Below are 21,284 nucleotides of genomic sequence, written 5' to 3' on the forward strand. Positions count from 1 at the left end.
AACTTGCACTTAAAATATAAAATATCAGGTATAAAATGAAACCCAGTCCCTTCATTTATTGAATAAAATACTGAGTTTTGTCTGAAGCACTGCGCTATAGTGAAAAGCTTGTCTTCCTCCAACCTCGGCTGCTGCTCACCTACATCTTTTTCGGGTATATTATCAAGTTCAAGTGTGGCTTGGTTTTCAGAAAGACCCAACAGACTGGGGTTGAAAGTTAGTAAACAATGAATTGGAACCAGTTCCAACTTTGCTTCCACCTGCGCCGGAAAAATTACTAAACGCAATTTTTTGCAACTGCAAAAAGGGATGCAGCGCTAAATGTGGTTGCAAAAAAGTGGGACTGTTCTGTTCTCTGGCGTGTACAAGTTGCCAAGGCAAGTCATGCTCTAATGTTGAATCATCAACAATTGATGATTTATTGAATTCAACGAGCTGACTTACGATACATCGTTATTGGCTGAATTTACTTGCACCCAAAACGAGAATGAAGCAGAAGAAGAACAAGAAGAAAATCGAGAAGAAGAATTCGAAAATTACGACTCAGATGAATAAATGTCTCAACTTTTTTTTTATCAACATCGCTTTTTTTGCTAATATCCATTATTCACAATAGTTTCAATTAAACAGGATCGTTACTAACTTGTGGAGTAGGCCTACTGGGGAAAAAAAACGCGCTAAGTACACTATCTCATAGGTGGGCTGTTACAACTGTTTGAATCGCTATATCTCTGAAACGGTGGCTTGTAGGAAAAAAATGTTGATATATTTTTTATAGATAATTTTATGATCTACAATTTTAGTTTGAAATATTTTTATGATAAAACTTACCGTTTTGCTGAAAATCGCGAAAAACTCATTTTTTTGACCTTTGACCTTCAATAAAAAAATTTCTATACACGGGAATGATGGGGAACTTTCAGGGTTTGTTTATAATTGTATTTTAAACAATTGTACTAATATTCAGCTTGTTGCGAATTTATGTAGCACCGAATGTCTAATTTGACCGGACTAAACAAAGACATGTTGAATTAATGCAAATGAATGTCTGTCTAGCAGTGACGAAAGTGCTGGTGCAACCGCATCAAAAAGCACATCAAACCAATTTGTGAAGCTACACATGCCGACATTACTAATGTAAATAAAAAAATATAAACATTTCTTAAAAATCCATAAATATTCACAATTGTTCAGTTGTTATAAATAATTAAATCAATAAATCATAAATAAAAATTAACTTGTAATGTCTCCTAAAAAAGTGATTATTTTAAAATAAGGCTTGGTTAAAAAAGAAAGAGTTTCTTTTTTGGGTTTTGTACACAAATAACTATTTTAAAGTAAAAGCAACAAAAAATACGAATAAATTATGAGTAGAAATGTTTAAATGTGTGCATTCCTAATTCAGCTCAAATGGACTTACAACAATTAATCATATTAAAACACCTTATTATTCAGATCAATAATATGATAACAAATGGATTTTTGTAATTTTTTATTCTTTCAATGAAAGTTCAATTTTTAAGACAATCACAACTTTGGGATAAGAGTACGTAAATTATTTTTTTCTATTTCGCGTTCATAATGAAGATATTTCGATACACGTTTGAGCTTATTTTGGTGCCGTAATGGACCAATCCCGTGCCAATATTTCCAGGGGCATTTATTTTTCTAAAGTTTGCAGCGGGTAAACCCTCAACCTGCCGTCAACATTAACAATTTAGATTTTAGTTTTGATAAATGATAAATCGGTCAAAACACGATTATTTCTTGTTGTACTTGGCTTAATAATTCATCGGAGAAAAACTCTTTGGATGCAAGAGAACCATCATGATCATGATCAACATCTTCTCTCTCTTGGCTCCCTTGCGCTCCGGTAACCTCAAAACGTCACTCCTGTCAAACTGACTGAAATTAGATTTGGCTACTTCGAATTTTTTTCCCAAACATTTTGCAAATGCCAACTACCCTAAATTTCCCTAGATTTCTAAATCAAGTTTTTTCGTTTAAAATGGGGCGAAATAGAAAAAATAGCGTATGATACTTGTTCATAATGCATTTTGCCGCACTTACTACTTTATGACACTCCTCGCTGCGCTCGTCGTGTCCTAAACACGTGCGTGCGGCAAAATGTTCATTATGAAACGCGTTTCATAATATACTATTGTGCTATTATTGAAACAACTACAAAAACAAAACGTCCCTCTGCTTTCCTGAAACTAATTTATATTTGTGTAAATCAACATTCATTTCACTAATTGCATTTATTTTGAAGACAACTTTTGCATAGAATTTAAATACGTGTAGAAGCTAAATACAGTTTTACAAATCTAAAAAAAACGATTTTACCAACCCTTCTGACATTATATAGCTTACCAAAACATAACTTTGCAGATTCATGGTAACCAAACCGTACCCTGTAAAATTTATAGGTTGTTGAGCTTTTCTCATAATCATTGCTAGAGACTTTTTAAATTTTTGTGTTCGGAGTTCGTACCATTTTGATTCGTACACTGCATTGTCAAGTTGTTGAGCCTAAAAATTCTATTGTTTATACAGTTGGACACTAATTGTATACAACTTACAGCGTGAATTGCGATTTCTAGCGGAACGCAATAAAACCCTGTTTCAATAATCAGAGTAAGGAAATATAACATAAACTTTATTCTGTAACTCAAGTCACCCCTAAAAACAATATTAGAGCTCTGTACGTTATACCATATTCAATAGTTACGGTTGCATGAAGATGAAAACTGATACCGAAGAAGCGAGAATGCATATTCCGAAAAGAAGCAAAAATAGACCGCTAAAGACAGCATTTAACTCACTGCAATAACTAAAGGAAAATAGTTTGTTGATACTAAAAAATTAATTTAATACAAACCTTAACAAAAAGTTGTGGTAGTTGACCAGAGTTCGCAAATCTTCCCACATGTGTTTTTCAGATTTGTTAGGAGAGAATGACAAGTTTCTTAGTTTAAAGGCTAAGAGATTGAACTGAACAATAAGACCACTTCCGAGAGAACAAAAAAAGCAATCAGCTCCACTAATAATTAAAATTATAACTACTGTCATATACATCATTCCGACTGCTAGAAAAGAAAACCATCCTTTGGGAATGTAGCAACCACTAGGCAAAGTCCCCGTGGTAACGATTTGCAAATTAAAAAAGAATCCAGCTAATATTGTTGATATAAAATAAGTTCGGATGAAAGTTTTAGCTATATTTAAAACGTTTACACATTTGGTAAAAAGTGCGTGATCGGCCACATCTGTGATTTTCCAAAATTTCGATTTCTTTTCTACCAAACTTAACACAGCTTTTCTTTTACCGTGAAAAACTAGTATATGAGCAAGCGACTGAAAGTAATAATTTTAGAATATGTCAGAACAGAACGATTTACTTACATGTATTCCTAAAATGCAAGTTTGTATACATTCTGACGTGTAGAACAAGTCAGTGTTATAAGACACCAAAATTCCTTTTACGGCTAATATAACAAAAAAACAAAACCATATAATATTAAAAAAGACTAGTAATGTAACCCACTTAGAAGCGAACGTAGGGTTTAAACCCATTAACCCAAGCACTTTTAAAGAATCTGCTGATATATCATCGGGTTCCACAAATCTAAAATAGAGACAATTAATCGAATTTGATGATGAAAATACAATTAACAACTTGAATTTTGCCATTTCGATTGATGTTGCCACTTAGACTAACAAGCTGCTTCTACCCTGTGTGCGCCCTTAATACAACTGAAATACTCTCCCATGACCTATTTTTTTGTATTTTTAACAAACAGAACTAAATTAATATTATATAAGAAAATGTAGTTAATTATAGTGTTCTTTTACAAAGTTGTATAAAATTTCAGTAAGGGTCATCTCTTTGATGTAAAATTAATTTGGTGTACCTGTAATTATAAAGAATAAGTCCACAGCTTTAAAGTCAAATTTATGTATAAATTATGAAGCCTTGTCTTTGAGATTAAAACTTCTGTTTGTTGACACATATTTCAGTTTATTTCTATTTTTGTGAAGGTATAGCCACATGTAAATGATTACTATATGTAGTATGACCTTAAACTATTTGTACAAAGTCGACTACTAGGTAAGTTTTTATAAGTTTAATGATCTGCATGTATTTTTTATGATCACTATATTCCAAATCCAATGTTTACGTGTATATAGTTTTTATTAATCTTTAATTTAGTTGGGCATTGTACGCATGTTTTTTATTTTCTAAAAAAGTACTCTATTACTTATTTGAAACATTTATTAATTTTTATAACTCAAAAATTATATGTCACAGATCTTAATAAGTAACATTTTAACAACAGTGGACTCAAACTTTCAATACTAAAAAAATATAGAATTACAAAGAATTGTATTTTTCATGTGCTACTATTTTTAAATGTTTACGTGGTAATTTTTGTATGCACTTGCGGTTAAAATAGCTATTTGTCTATTAAGAGCGCAAAGATTCACATTGCCGATTGAGTGAGACAGTTGCCGCGCGGCAATCTCTCGAAATCGGCATGTGAATTTGCGCTCGAAATAGACGCATTGTTTTCTCTACAATCTTGAATTTACGCGATTAAAAACAACTTCTAATTTAATTTTTTAGGTTAGAAAGACCCAACTGCACTCCCCCTTCAATCAAATCGAGTCGTTGTCATGGGAAAATCTACCTATGGCATAAGCGATTTGCCGAAAAAAAATTCGCGAGCGAACATTTTTTTGAATTTTGACGCGCTAGAGGAACAAAGTGACAGAACTCGTAAAACGTCAACTTTGCGTTGTCAAACACGAACACAATTGCCTACTTTCTATATCGATTGTAGAAAAAATAGTTATTGTTATGATTTATTGAAATCTTTGATTTCGTGTCTAAAGTCCGTTTTTTTTTTTAAAAACCACCAACACCGCAATCTTTGCCTACATTACAACCGGCAACGTTGCCTAGGGAGATTTTTGGTGAAAAAATAATTGTCAAATTTTTGACATTTCTGAAAATTAGGCAGTGTTTCCGTTAAAAACGTTTCTTTTATAGCCTGTTGGATTGCAAATCAAATGATTTAATAGTGAAAAAACTCGGCACAGCCTGAAAGGCTATTTTGTGTAATCAAATTGTCAATTAGGCAGCTAACCTATTTGATTTTATCACCAAAAAGTCACCATCGACGACGTTGCCGGTTGTAAAGTGGTGGGAAAGTGCAGTGTTGGTGGTTTTTTAACAAAAAAACGGACTTTACACGTTCGTAACTAATGGTCCAGATTTTGGGTGCTTTGAAAATTTCTCCAGACCTTTGAAATAAACATTTGAGAATCCCACTTATTTCAAACAAATCAATTTTTGACAATTTTTAATTTTTGAGATACAGCCGCGAACACAAAATTTTAGATGTAATGTTTCTGACGTTTCAAAGATTTGAGTGTAGTTTGTGCATTACTGGCATTGCCATTACTGACGTTTAAAACATCAAAGTATTGACAAGTTTACAATTAAGAATTATCATGAATGAAGTATTTAAAACGGATAAAATTAGAATAGTCCCTTTAGTACAGAGCGGTATGATCTAGTCAGGTCCTTTCAATATTGGAAGTACCAAGAATATTGAAATTAGAAAAAAATAACTCGAAATTGACAATGCAAAAAAGTAAGGTTACAAATTCTAAAAGGGGTTTTACACCATGCGACAATTAGGTGACATTGACGACTAATTTTTTTTTGTCCGAGGCTGCATATCTTGTCTTTTTCAAACCAGTAATAAATAAATATTAAAATAGTACAATAAGAGCAAACGTAAATTATTTGAATGTATTTGCGAAACTCATTACCATAGCGTCAAATAACAGGCAATCTGGAAGGTTTCTGCCCTATTAGAATTTGCTTTACAGAGTCCTAATCTACAGTGCTAGCTGAAGCTGTACCTTATTTGGATTCACCATTTATACTTCTAAACAATTTTTGAAATTTTTTAACATCTCTCTTTTCAAATCTTTGCATCCCTTCAATTTGCTGAATGTTTTATTGTTTTTATTGTTTTTGATATTTTAGGTGATTTTTTGGTTTCTCTAGGAATTTTTAGCTCTTTTATTCTTTAACATTTTGAATACGTCAAATTTGTTGTTATCGATAGAACTTGTAATTTCAATAATTTGCTTATTTAACTGGTTAAAACAATTAAATCTCATTTGCAAAAAAATATAAATTCGGATGAGTTTTAAATATCCGAAAGTATTTAAATTGTCACACCGAAATGTCTAAATTGCTAGTAGAGTAGTCTAAAAATTTTACTGTATTAATTTAAATTTTAGTTTTTCAAATTTCTGCGTAGGTAATCAGTAATAACACTATGTAACAACAAAAATAATTATGTTAAATTTTTTTCATATTTATCGTTAGAGACGTACTTTTTAACATGCCTACATTGCTTTTGTCGAAATGTCGTTATATTAAGAAAAAAAAAATTAATTTCTGTTTTCGCTGTTTGCCTTACTGCGAATTAAAAAGTGGGCACAAGATGACAATGTAAATTATTTGCGGATCTATTTATCTACGTAGGGGGGTGTTATACTCGTATAACAATTAAAAAAGTGAAAATCAAAATAATTTCCGCGACGAAATTTTGAGAAGCGTATAAAGTCTATTTCGGCATTAAAATCACCAAATCGGCTAAATCAAGAGTTTAACTTTTTTTTGTGGAAATTAACCCTCGAGTCCATGATGTCAATAACTTTTACAAATCTCAGTATCTGGAGAACTTCAAGATCATTTCACTAACTGCTATTTTGAGTTGCTGTTATTTCCCATTTGCTAACAAAAAGGAAAAGAACAAAAAATTGTATTTTAAATGTTGAACGTAAAACCTCATTTAATTTTTATAGTTTATTGGTTTTTTAACACTTTTGTTTTATTTTATGAATATAATTTTTAATTTTCCAAAGAGAAAAACAAATGAATTTATTATTTGTCTTGAAGACAACTTACAAAATGGTTTTTATACTCTTTAAAAGAAAGCCAAATTGTAACTATATTAACAAAAAAAAAATCAGATAAATATGACTTTTGTAAAATTTTGTTACACAGTGTAATCAATCTCAATGAATTTGAATCAGATAAGTCAAGAACTTTCTAAATTTAATTAGTTTAAACGATTTAAAGTATTAAAAAATTAAATATTAAAAGTCACCTGATGTAACACTTTGCAGTCTTAATCCAAAAATTATATGAAATGTATTGTTTCTATCGATGTTTTCAAGTTATTTCACTCAAAATACGTAAATCAAGAAATTACACTGTTAAAGATTTTTATTTATTGACTTACAATTAAAAAAAGATTATGACTATAATTTATTGAAAATATTAATTACAAATAATAACCTGTAATGTATACCTGCCAACTAATTTGTCCCAAACAAAGTAAAATTAGACGATTCTTCCATTAGCACTGTCATTCTTCTATGCTACAAGTAAACATACAAACTGCTTTTTTGATAATAAATAATACTTACTTATTTTTTAATGGTCAATAAACTAGTGCATTTTTGTTATTTCAAAATAACGAAAAGTGCACCTATCTGTGAAAATATAATTTGAAACTAAATTCATTAAATATTCTGCAAAAAACGTACATCTACGCAGTTTCATTTTTATTATGTACATACAGAACAAGCAACTTCAACAAAAACCGAAACAAACTAAAATAAATATTAGACAAAAGTTTAGATTTCGTCCCCAAAGAAATATCACTATAAATTATTAACAAATTTCTGAGTGTTTTTACTTAAAAACTGTGAGCCTACTCTTCCTAATTACAGGTGAACCAAATTAATTTTACATCAAAGAGCTGATCCCGACTGAAATTTTGTACAACTTTAAAAGAGAGCACTATAATTATCTACATTTTGTTATGTAATATTAATATAATTCGACTTGTTAAAAAAATTTAAAATGTGAATTATGAGAAAGTGTCTCATTTACCGAAGTACGCGCGGGCGAAACATTTGCCCAGTTTAAGTATCAATTCCAAAATTTGCAATAAATTTACTCATTTCACATTTCAATGAGCACATCACCAACGTAAACTGTTTTAATATTGTCGCAATTTAATTTAATATTTTTGTGTTCTTTTAGACTCATCGAACCAGATGACACTTCTGCATATTCCTTGAAAATTCTGTGGTACGCCCGATTACATCCATCTCTTAACTCAAAATGGATTAGTTTCTTTGTTTATTTCAACATCACAATGTGTATTGGCTTTATAGTTTTAGCAGTAAAAGGAATTTTAGTTTCCTACAGTACAGATCCATTTTTTATGTCAGAATGTATACAAACCTGTTTTTTAGTCACTCATGTAAGTATCCGCTCTTCTAAACAATAACATTCTTATATTTACGTTGTAGTCAGTTGTTAAGTTTATTTTGTTACACAAACAAAAAGACGCTATGCTAAGTCTAATAAAGCAAAAAGCACAATTTTGGAAAATTGCGGAAGTAGCCGATCCTAAACTTTATTCGCATTGCGTAAAAATTTTCAGAAGAACTAACACGTTTCTTCGGATTTATTTTACAACAACAGTTTTAGCAGGAGTTGCTTTCAGTTTGCAACCATTTATAACAGGACTTTTACCCAGCGGATGTTATGTACCAGAAGGATGGTTTTATTACCTTGCAGTTGCAATGTGGTACATTGATTATGTGATGGTTGCAACGATTGGAGGAACAGATTGCTTTTTCTGTTCGCTTGCAGTCGCCGCTTTTATTCAGTTTAAGCTGCTTGCTTCTAAATTAAAAAATCTGGATTTCTCTCGTGGTGAATCGCAAATGGTTATGTGGAACGATTTAAAAAAACTGGTCAACTACCATAATTTTATGTTGAAGTGAGGTCCTATACTAATTTGTATCATCAATCCTAATATATTTTTTTAGTTATTGTAAAGAGTTAAATTCGGTCTTCACTGGGCTTTTTTTGTTTCTTTTTGGGACATGTATCGCCGCTTCATCTGTTTCAATTTTTATCTTCATGCAGCCGTAAGTCAAGTTTGAGTAAATTACGGGTATATCTGCCAACTTTTTTTCAGAGGGCATCTGAGCAATAGAATCAAATTCATGATATATTTTCTTAATATGACCGTTGAAACTGCATTTTACTGTGTTCCACTGGAAATTGTGAGAAGTACTGTAAGTTTTAAAAAATACAAATGACATGGCTTTGATTTACTTATTATACAGGCTGAGGATCTTGGCGATGCTTTGTATGAGTCCAATTGGTATGAAATAAGTTCAACTCAGTTTAAAAAAGGTTTGGCTCTCGTAATAAGGCGTGCCCAAAAACAACTAAATTTTACCGGATACGGTTTAATTGATATGAACCTTCGAACTTATGTTTTGGTGAGTCTGAATTTGGTATAAATTATGACTTATATTTCTATAGTTTATTTTTCAGCTATGTAAAACTGTGTTTAGTTTCTACACTTATCTGAACTCTATACAAAAAATCTCCAATAAATAAAAGCAATTATGAAATTGGCAAATGAAAAGTTGCACTCGTTTAAAAGCAATAAATTAGTTCTAGCTAAAGTTTAATTTTGTTTTTATTTTTAACGTAATGTCAAGTTTTTATTAATCTTAAAAAGTAGGTAAAATTAAGTAAATACAAATGTAGGTGGTACTGTTTATTAAAAATTCTTTAACTTTACGTTGTAAACAAATCAATTCACATAGCTTAGTTAAATACACATCAAGCTTAAATACTTTTAGTTTGTTTCATTTGAAAAAAAAACTATTATACTAATATTTTTATTTTTGTGAATTTAAAGATTATTAAATAAAAAACTGTTTAAAAACGGCAATTAAGGTTTTTAATTCTGTATGTGTACAAACTTGCATTTAAAAAAAATATTGGACTTAATTCATCACAAGATAAACACGCTCTAAAGGCTGTTTGACACGATCACATTTTTTATCAAATTTTTACGAATAAAAATTTGAGAATTTTTCTTTCAAATTGACGTTCAAGAGTTGTCACAAAATGAATGCTGGTAAATGTTTCCTGTTTGCTAACCTCCAAAATCAGCGGTTTAGAAGTTTATTCTCTTTACTCGGCGCATTGTTACCGCGCAGAATTGTGAAATTATTTGTGAATTTTTTGTGAATGTTTTAAAAAAATTTTTGCAAAAATATTTTCTCTAATTTGACTGTTTGTCACGAAAATATATGTTTGAAAATAAATTCTCACATTTTTATTCGTAAAAATTTGAGAAAAATTGTGGTCGTGTCAAACAGCTTTAAGCGTGTAGTTAAATCCAACCCGGCGCATCCACCATTTGTGAAAAATTAGACATTGTTCATTTTGATGTTTGAATGAGTTTTGCATACTTATATTATTGAATTTTTTTTAAATTTGAGTACGGCTGGTTGAGCTTCAGAGTAAATCTTATAAAAGTCTGCAAAGAATACATATTGGGAAAAAATAATTTTGAGAAATAAACGGTTTTCTGTTCACAAAATACGAAATAGACCTAAAAAATCAATCTTCACTGTTACCAACTTTGAAAATAAAAAACTATAAAAAATATCCAACACTCGCTCTAATGTTAACTATAACATCATTTTTATTCTGGTTCTCGGATGACGGCAAAAAGTACTTACACCGTTAAACAGCTGAAAAAGACATTGTCGCGATTTATTTAATAAAAGTCAAATTTTACAAAGATTGTAGAACATAATACTGATTTTCTATTCAATATTGATCAAAGATGGTTTAATATTTTTGCACGTAGGTTTTATTAAATTCCCACACTTATTGTTACATGAGCGTAAAATCAAAAGAGTCCGGGGACTTTATTTAATTATTTGTCAGTAACAGAAATCATTGGCAACTATTTGACTTTGTCCTATGAATGGATTCTCAGAACAAGCGAGACACAACAAGTGACATTTTTTGCAATTAAAACAACTTTGTTTAACGGCTGAATGTTGCGACATAATACAACATTGCCTTCAAAATAACTGTCATAAATCTCGAGTTTTCATCCTTGATTTGACGGATTGCAACTACTACAAAAAACTTTGGACCTTTTCGCAAATAAGTGTCAATATTGTGGCTAAAGGCAAACCATAAAACAACTTTAACTTTCGCAAAAAAACAGTTTTGACCAAGTAAAACCACCTTTGATTAATATTTAAAAGAATCACCCAGTATATTTGAGCTACCCATGTATGCATATTTTTTCTATTTGTATTATTAATTTATATAATTAAAACTATTATTCAGCTTACTAACTAGCTACTACAATAAAAAACACTGAAATTAGATGTGTGACGTACCTTAGATGTCACCTTTTCAAACCTTCTAATTAACACATTAAAAATTTACATATACCATAAACTTACCTATTAATCTCTAAGTGTCATGTTGGTTTCTCACGTGAAATTCTCCAAGTTTACATAAAAATGTAAACAAAGAAATGTCAATATTTCTAATATTTTTTACATCTCATTTCTCAGGTTTATGTAAATTCAGATATTTATACAAGGTGCGAAGTAAAAATTGTTAGGTAAAGACAAGAAAAATTTGTTTACTATTTTACTCTAAAATTTAAATTGATCTCCACTTGATTGCTGGACGAAAAAATACTTATAAAAAGTTAATGCAAGTAAGAATTTTAAGAATCTTTCAAATGAAACTTCTAAATTACACGACAATGTTTTGTTTTGTGCTGAAAGAGATATGTATTTTAGTGTTGTTACTCCAGCATCATAAAATAAATACTTGTGTACTTCAATTCATCATTAAAACCATTTACACAATGTTAGAATTAAATTAATATTATTTGCCTTTACTACTATACAATTGCAATTTCAGTAAGCTTATATTTATGCAACCGTAAGTCTCTCAAATTACATGAACCTCAATTTCATTACTAGTTCAGCAGAATTAAATTTGTGTTCTATTTTGCGGGGATTTTAACTGAATTAGCTTTTTATGGCACCGGAATTTATCACAAACGAAGTAAACAGCTAACACAGATGAGACTAAAACTACTTACCTTTGATGTTAGTCTTATCAGACTGAAAATTGATTCTGCGAAGCAACTTGGTACAAAATAGAAAATGGCAAGAAACTATTATTAAAGGAAATTGATCTTTTGTGATATCTCAAGTTTGGGTCTGATTCACTTATTTAAAAAACTAACCTAAGTTAAATTCTCATGTGTGAAAAAAATTGATTAGGTATAACAAGATTTTCAGCTGTATAGGTAAAAAATAGCACAATAAACAAATAGGTAGGTACCTTTATTCTGTTCGATGTTTTCTTCTGGATATAAAACGGCACTCATTTCTAGTACAACTAAAAGATTTATAACTTTTTTGTTCAAGAGACACTGGACAACAAACTGACTAAAATTATATCCGTTCTGTCTGTAATTAAGACAGAATCAAATTAATTTTACATCAAAGTGATAAAGTTAAAAATGCAGGCACGAAATTGAAATGTTCTTTAGATAAAGAGAGATCAAAGTTATTAATTAGATCAGATACAATAAAAAATTCATTAAACATTTTAAGAAAATTTGTTTGTATTGTATTACTATAGCCACAAAAGCTTTATGTAAAGAAACTTACTACAAAGATTTTGATCATTTTTAACGAGTTTTGACTGCAATTAAATGTTTCCTTCTTGCATTGTTAACATATAAATCAATCTCAGACTTCGTACGAGTTCGTAAAAAAAGGATCAACATGTAAGCTTCTTTTAATCGTTTTTTAAACCAAATAAAATCGTTGCTTTTATTTTAGGTCTGATTTATCCACTGAACCTTTAAAGCTTTGGTGGTATGCAGGTATTCACCCCTCTCTTAATCGCTACTGGACTACAATTTTTACTCTCGTTAATGTTTTTATTTGTTGTTTGTACACAGCACTTGCTATAAAAGGAGTTTTAATTTCGTACACTTCAGATTTATTTTTCATGGCTGAATGCTTACAAACTTGCATTTTGATGATTCACGTGAGTGTAAATAAAAACGAAAACTAACAAACTGAAGGTGTAAACTTTTAGGGAATTGGAAAATTGACGACGATTAGAATGAACAGAGAAAATATACTCCAGCTGCTACAAGAAAAGACAAAATTTTGGAACCTAGAAAACTTTGACGGAAACTTGTACAAAAAATGTACAAATCTCAGCAATACTGTGAAAAATTTGTTTCGTTGCTGCATTGCTCTCTACATTTTCATGGGTGTAATCTTCGACTTGCAACCTTTTGCTTCTGGCAATCTACCATCGGTTTGTTATGTTCCTCAAGGGTGGTTTAACTATTTAATGGTTCTCTTATGGTACTTATCTGTGGTTTTGGTTCTGGGATTCTCAGGATTGGAATGTTCCTTCTGTTCATTAGCGACGTCTTTAATAATTCAATTTAAGTTACTCAAACACAAATTTAACGCCCTCAACTTTTCGGAAAAAGAATCCTTGTCCCAAACGTGGAATGAGTTAAAGTATTTAGTTGATTACCACAATTTTCTGCTACGTTACTCCAAGAAATTGAACTCTACATTTCAAGGGATTTTCTTTCTTCAGTTTTTTATTTCTATAGCATCTGGTGGTGTCTCAGTTTTTATCTTCATGCAACCGTAAGTCTGATTGAATATGTAAAAAATAACTAATGAATTTTTAGAGGTGTGTGGCTCAACAGAATTAAATTTTTAATATATTTTATGACGACCACGATTGAATTCGCTTTTTATTGTGTTCCTCTCGAATATGTGGTGAATGAGGTACGTTCTTTTTAACGTGTTCAAATGAGTATAAAACGGTCATTTTCAGGCAAGTCAAGTAGGAGATTCGTTGTATGATTCAGAATGGCATAAAATCAAAGGTGTCCAACTCAAACGAAGAATAATTCTGATTTTATTGCGAACCCAAAAAGCTTTATCTTTTAGCGCTTACGGACTTATCTCAATAAATCTACAGACTTACGTTATTGTATGTAATTTAGTTTAAACTGCACAGAAAGCTTTAATTTAGTTTCAGATATGTAAGACAATGGGTAGTTTCTACACGTATTTAAATTCGACAAAAGATTTTAAAAAAATCTAAAATGACTAAAAAATTCGTCGACTCCGATTATGGAGGGCAGTTCTAAAGAAGTAAAAATAAGTAATTTTTATTTTGCAGGCAAAACTTTCAAGACTGGACAAGCAACTGAGAGTGAAGTTATAGTAACAAAATTGTCAATCGGAAAATTGAATTTTTAGTGTGTTAGAATGTGTAGAATAAATGTAAATATGAGAATAAAACTGAATTCTTCTTAAAGTGTTACTTAGTTACCACAAAAGAGTTTATTATTATATCCAATGGTGTTTAATGATGTTGTTAGTCAAAATTTGTGCTTTATTTTCAAGTATGTCTTCTTTGTTTTTAATACTTATTACTTTTCTGAACTTTAAATAAAATTTGATGGTCGATTGTGCCATTTAATAATTAAGTTCTAATAAAGTGTTTGTTTCAAATTTGAGCGTTATGGCGTTTCTTATTGTACTCAATTTAAATTTTTTCAGTATCCCAGGAATTCTCCTCGCATCTCAATACGATTATATATATATATTTTAATTTTCTTTTCAAATGTTTTTATTGTTTGCAATCAAATCAACTATAAATCTCTACTTTGTGTTCCTCAGTTTCTTTGTTATTTTCGTTTAGAACTGCTGCAAAATATCCGCTTCAACAATACATATAATGATTTTATCGGCTTTTGGTTGGAGCCGATTACGTTTTTTTTTTAGTTTTAAATTGGTTTACAAGTTTTTCTTAACATTATTTTGTTGTCTTATTGACTGGACTGAGTTCCTGTGTTTTTTATTTCGATCGTTTTTCTAACTGCTTTCTCTCATTGTTTTGTGCAGCATTTTTCTGAAACCTGCTCTATGCAGTTTTTTCATTAAATTTATCCTCCATTTTTGTTTCGTTTTATTTTAATATGGCTTAATAAACTTTTACAAATTGTTAAAATTATTCCAAATTCGATATGTAAGCATTTATTTTTATCAAAAAAGTAAACATTTTTATCGAATTACACAGATCCTACTTGAATTCGAGACTGAGAAACTTCCTAAAACTAGTTTGATTGAATGAATGTCTCTGAAGATATATAAAACAAATACAAATGCACAAATAGTCTCTCCGATCTAAAAAAAATGTTATTACTGTTCGTCGAATTCTTACATTTTTGGATCCTACAATGCAAAAAAGTCTCACAATCACCAAATTTTTAAAGAATTTTTAAAATCTTATGTTAGAAATGTACCTATTTATTTTAAAGTTAATTTTACCAATGTTTCTTAAAACAAAGTAAAAGTAAAACACTGTCAGCTTCAATATCACAAACACGTTTCACATAAAGAGCAACAAAATTGACTAAAATAATCTGTTATGATCCCTCTAATTAAGTCAAAATCAAATTAATTTTACATCAAAGAAACTTGTAATTGTAATAAGGTCTAACAATAAGTTAATAATAAAGACACGAAATTCTCTAGATAAAGGAGAGATCAAAGATCTGACATAATAAAAAATTTAAAGGAAGTTGTTTGTATTTCATTACTATAGCCACAAAAGTTTATGTAAAGGAAAGCACCACAACTTTTATTCTATTCTGGATAAAGATAACGAGGTTTGTAATTAAATCTGAAGAGTTGTGGCAGTGAAAATTATAATTTTTGTAGCTTCAGTGGTCAACATGTCAGTTCACGGCACAAAGTAACCCTAAATATTATAATCCTCATTTTAGGTCTAATTTATCTGCAGAACCGTTGAAGCTTTTATCGTATGGAGGTCTTCATCCTTCTCAAAATCGACTCTGGACTACAATTCTCACAGTGATCAATTTATTTATTTGTTACTTGTTCATTTTTCTAGCGATACAAGGAGTGATGATGTCATATAGGTCTGATTTATTTTTTGTGGCAGAGTGTCTACAAACCTGCATTTTAATGATTCATGTAAGTGTTAATAAAAGTTTGTCTAATTAAACTGATACATGTTGTAGGGAATTGGAAAATTTACAACTTTACACGTAAATAAGAAAAAATTATTTGATTTATTAGAAGAAAAAACAAAATTTTGGAGCCTGAAAAAGTTTGACGGAAAAATATTCCTGAGATGCACAAATCTTAGCAGAACAGTAAAACATCTGCTTCGTTGTTGCATCGCCTTGGACGTGTTTGTGTGTATTATATTCGACTTGCAACCTTTTGCGTCTGGAAATTTACCGTCCGTTTGTCATGTTCCTGAAGGATGGTTCAATTATTTGACGGCTCTTTTATGGTATTTGTCTAGCATTTTTGCTTTTATGGTTCCAGGAACCGATTGTCTTTTTTGTTCACTTGCCACGTCGCTAATAATCCAGTTTAAATTACTGAGCCACAAATTTAACAATTTAAATTTTTCCGATCACAAATCACATTCGAAGTCATGGAATGAATTGAAATATTTGATCGATTATCACAATTTTTTGCTACGTTATTGCGAGAAAATGAATTCTGCATTCCAAGGAATATTCTTTCTTGAGTTTCTTATTTCCATAGCATCAGGAGCGGTATCAGTTTTTATTTTCATGCAACCGTAAGTAGTAAGTTCGCGAGTAATTCCTTGCTCTTAATATAGTGAGATTTTCCAGAGGTGCTTGGATTAACAGAATTAAATTTTTAGTCTACTTTTTAGCAACCACGTTGGAGTCAGCTTTTTACTGTGTTCCTCTGGAGTATGTTGTGAACGAGGTAAATTGTTTTGATAAAAAGTATGAAAAGACAAAGTTAAATTTGTATGTAGGCTAGTCAAGTTGGAAATGCATTGTATAAAACAGAATGGTACAAAATAGAAGATGTGCAACTCAAACGAAGATTAACTTTGGTTTTAGTCAGAACACAAAAAGTTGTGGCTTTTACTGCTTATGGACTAATCTCGATGAATTTACAAACCTATGTTGTAGTACGTAGTTGTATTTCATCACAAAGGATTTTTAAAATTTAAATTCCAGATATGCAAAACAATGGCTAGCTTTTACACGTATTTAAATTCAACGAAAAAACTATAAAATCTAAATGAAATCAGCAGCCGAGGAAATCTCAGAATGGATTTTTGTTGTACACATAAAGATTCAAACCTTAACCCTGTGAAATAAAATTGCTATAAAATTGCATCAAATTGTCTTTAAATAAACGTAATACTAGTAGAATAAAAAAGAAGCTTCTATGATAAAACTATAACTTTTATTTTTAATTTTATTATTTTAATCCTTATTGTGGATCTGGCTTTCTCAGTCATATTTCATAACTGCCAATTTTTGTTGAATTTAGTTCAAAATTCCCTGACAGCGTTTTGTTAGTTCTGTTATACATGTCAACGCATCTCTTGTATTATTTCTTCCCATTACAAACATATATTTAAGTTCTCTTTGAATTCTTTGGCTATTGACTTCAAGGTTCAAATTCAAAACGCTTTGGGCTAACATTAGCCTTACAAAATAGCTTCATTTCGCTGGGCTTTTTCTACAGACAAGTGGTTTATAGAATTTACTTATGGAATTTGCCATAATGCATGAACATTCTTTTAATTTTGCATTATTAATTTGTAGAAAAAATCGATGTCTGCCTTAAAAGTTTAAATTTCAGGAACTATTTTTGAGCTACTAATGGCATTTTTGTTATTTTGTCAAATCGGTACTACAGAAATGAAACTTTAATATCCGATTTGCGGACAGTTCCTCCCCGATAGTTTGCACCTTAGCTATTGTTCTCCCAACATATTCCTTCCCGACTTATTTGTCTCCGGTCAATTCGTCGCCCAGACAATCAGCCAATTTGTCTCCGATTATTTCGTCCCTTTAAAAACAGTTTACATCTAGTTAAAATTATTAGATACTTATTGTTAATAGTAAGTAGAAAATTCAGTATGAGTTGTTTGATCCTAGAAAAACATGTATATTTTTATCAAAAACGATTCAGAAATATTTTTGAACAATAATAATTTAATTTTGCATTAGGTGTTTGTTAAATAATGTGTTTTCGTTTGGTAATAACTAAGTATTGCAAGTTTTTGCAACTGTTACGCTAGCGATTTTTATGGGACCATTGTGTCCCAGAATTCGTGACCCAGAGAAAACAGGCACATGCAGACAGCCATACAAAACCAAAATTTTAAAACGAAAAATGTTCTTGTTCAAATACTATTAAACTTAGACAATTTTTATTTTTGAATTCCCTTGCTTTGTGGATCATCTAGGAGAGTTCTAGAACACCTATATAACTATGAATTAATATAAAATGAATTATATCAGTGTAAAATCGCCTTGCATTGAATATATTAATTTTTGTTTTAAATTATTTTTTCATAATAATATAAAAATATAATATATTTTTAATATAACATAAGAGACCATAAGGCGAATTATTTGGAGACAAATTTTAGGGGACCAATTGGCGGGTACAAACTGACGAGGACAAACGATTCTTATCCCTATCTGGACATGCTGAATGAAAATTTCGGTCTAATGTTTACAGTTTAATCGCAAAAGAACATGTGACAATTATGTGACCTACAGACGCTTACCTTTCCAAAATCCTATATTTCTTTGAACTCCAGAATTCGATTAGAACGTTGTAGACCACAGATAGTTGTGAGGAAAACGAGAGATCCTGTTTCCCGAAATTGATGATAACAACAACAATAATAATCCTTGAGAAAAAACCCTGGAAACCACTGGAAAGAAAACCGGTTTTGGTAGACGCCAACAACAAGTCGACGCACACACTTTTCGGTCGAAATACTACAATTAACTTTATAACTTACAACTTTTCAAAGCTTAGCTCAAAAATCTATTTGAACATAAACAATATTTTTTGTATCTATATCTGTTTATTACATTAGCTTAAAACCAAAAATGTGTTTACTTGATTTATTAAGAATTAATTATGTTTTAAATTTGACACTAACTGCTAGTGACACTGAAATAATTTCTGTAAGTTAAAAAAATAGGGGAAACTGATAACAACATTAAAAAATAAAGAATTTCAAGAATTTAAAAATTTTAATTTAAAAAAATATGTGAAACTGATAAGAACATTAAAAAATAAAAAATTTTAAGATAAGAAAATACTTACCCAAAGGAAACAATAAGAAATTTACATTCCGCATAACAATAAACATTTTAAATTTCTATTTTATTTGTAATTAATTTTAATATAAATTAAATAAACTTGTAATATACAATAAAGTTAATTTTTAACTATAAATTTATGTAGATAATAAAGAATACTTCAAAAATAGAACAACAATATAAGAAACAGCTTAGTAATGACTTTAAATACTTTCACCTTTTTTACACATTTTTCTGTATTAGAATCTGGTTCACGAATATTAAAATTTGATTACCTTTCCGGAACGAGAACTTACGAAAAACTGTCTGTCCATGACACGTTTCCTATAAAGTTGACTAAAATATTTTTTCAATCCAATCCTTGTAATTAAGAAATACCAAATTAATTTTACATCAAAGAAATATTCAACTGAAATGAAGTCTAAGTTAAGAACAAAGACACGAAATTGAAATACTCTCTAGATAAAGGAGAGATCAAAGTTATAAATTGGGTCTGACACAATAAAAAATTTAAGAAAACTTGTTTGTATTGCATTACTATAGTCACAAGAGTGTATCTAAAGACACGCGCTGAGAAGAGTTGGGTCATTTTCTACACAGCTGCATAAAGTTTCTTTGTAATTGGATGTTTTCACGTCTGAAAGCATTCGAGAGAGAGGTAGATTTTTTGCAAATAAACTATCCATTTGTCACAAAAGCGTTGTGATTTGTACAATTTTACAATGTAAGTTTCCTTTAATTATTTTGTTCTGTTACTAATGTTACCAATTTAGGTCTGACTTATCTGCAGACCCTTTGAAGCTTCTATGGTGCGGTGGTCTACATCCCTCTTTGAGTCGTTTCTGGAGCACATTTTTTACTGTAATCAATGTTTTTCTATGTTGTTTTTTTACTTCACTCGCTATACAAGGAGTGTTAATTTCATACAACTCTGATTTATTTTTCATGGCTGAGTGCTTGCAAACTTGCATCTTGATGATTCATGTAAGTACCAGGAAACTAATACTCGATTATATTATCACATTATAGGGAGTTGGGATATTCTCCATAGTGCGAATCCAGAGAAACAGTTTAAAACAACTTTTGCAAGACAAGGCAAACTTTTGGGGCATAGAAAATTTTGACGGAGAGTTACACGAAAGTTGTTCGAATCTTGTCAAAATTGTCAAACATATGCTGCGGTATTATTATGGGTTGAACACATTTGTGTGTATTTTCTTCGACTTACAACCTCTTGCAACAGGAAATCTCCCATCAACTTGTTATGTTCCTGAAGGATGGTTTAATTATTTGACTGTTCTTCTGTGGTATTTGTCTGTAGTGGTACTTTTGGGTTTCCCAGGGACAGACAGTTTTTTCTGCTCTCTCGCTACGTCTTTGGTTGTTCAGTTTAAGTTACTGAGTTACAAATTTAAGACTTTACAATTTACTGATGACGAGTTAATATCCAAAACTTGGAACGAATTGAAACACCTGGTCGATTATCATAATTTTTTGCTTCGTTACAGCGAAAAACTGAGTTCTACGTTTCAAGGGATTTTCGTTCTCCAGTTTTTAATTTCGATAGCCTCAGGAGCGGTATCAGTTTTTATTTTTATGCAGCCGTAAGTGTACTATTCTGACTATATGTTTTTAAGTAAGTACATATTTTTTAGAGGGGCTTGGCTTAACCGGATCAAATTCTTGCTATATTTTGTTGCTACTATGATAGAATCAGCTTTTTATTGCGTTCCCCTTGAGTATGTGGTAAATGAGGTAAGTAGCCTTTGTTAAACTTAAATAGGAAATACAGCTATTATGTTCCTCAGGCAAGTCAAATAGGAAATTCATTATATGAAACGGAGTGGAATAAAATAAAATGTGTGCAACTTAAACGAGGTCTCACTTTGATTTTAGTCAGAGCGCAAAAATTTTTATCTTTCAGTGCTTATGGATTAATAGTTATCAATCTTCAAACGTATATTGTGGTATGTAGTTGTAATGTTTTGCGACAATCGACGTTAATTTTGCTTTCAGATATGCAAAACAATGGTTAGTTTCTACACGTATCTGAACTCGGTGAAAAAATTATAAAACCAAATTTCAGGAATCCAACTGAAAATTGAAATTCGATAA

The 21,284-nt window shown here is 30.5% G+C and overlaps 3 protein-coding genes across 3 annotated transcripts; all 3 read left to right on the plus strand.

The window, feature by feature from the left end:
• Nucleotides 1-8,069: 8,069 nt before the first annotated feature.
• Nucleotides 8,070-9,520, plus strand: LOC148172565 (odorant receptor 4-like). The gene is made up of 7 exons (XM_088039784.1): nt 8,070-8,086; nt 8,141-8,363; nt 8,413-8,888; nt 8,938-9,039; nt 9,090-9,189; nt 9,241-9,399; nt 9,455-9,520. Exons 1-7 carry the CDS (start codon nt 8,070-8,072, stop codon nt 9,518-9,520), a joined length of 1,143 nt encoding a protein of 380 aa, XP_087895910.1.
• Nucleotides 9,521-12,485: 2,965 nt separating this feature from the next.
• LOC148172566 (odorant receptor 47a-like) lies at nt 12,486-14,113 on the plus strand. The gene is made up of 8 exons (XM_088039785.1): nt 12,486-12,491; nt 12,544-12,622; nt 12,665-12,755; nt 12,811-13,021; nt 13,073-13,647; nt 13,692-13,791; nt 13,841-13,999; nt 14,048-14,113. Exons 1-8 carry the CDS (start codon nt 12,486-12,488, stop codon nt 14,111-14,113), a joined length of 1,287 nt encoding a protein of 428 aa, XP_087895911.1.
• A 6,001-nt stretch (nt 14,114-20,114) lies between these two features.
• On the plus strand, nt 20,115-21,284 carry LOC148172567 (odorant receptor 4-like). Its single transcript, XM_088039786.1, has 6 exons — nt 20,115-20,153; nt 20,199-20,773; nt 20,825-20,924; nt 20,978-21,143; nt 21,186-21,200; nt 21,256-21,284. The coding sequence occupies exons 1-6, from the start codon at nt 20,115-20,117 to the stop codon at nt 21,282-21,284; spliced, it is 924 nt and encodes a 307-aa protein (XP_087895912.1).

This window comes from Gnatocerus cornutus, chromosome 6, assembly GCF_029298725.1.
Source record: "Gnatocerus cornutus isolate USDA-ARS CGAHR chromosome 6, icGnaCorn1.1, whole genome shotgun sequence".
Lineage (NCBI taxonomy): Eukaryota > Metazoa > Arthropoda > Insecta > Coleoptera > Tenebrionidae > Gnatocerus > Gnatocerus cornutus.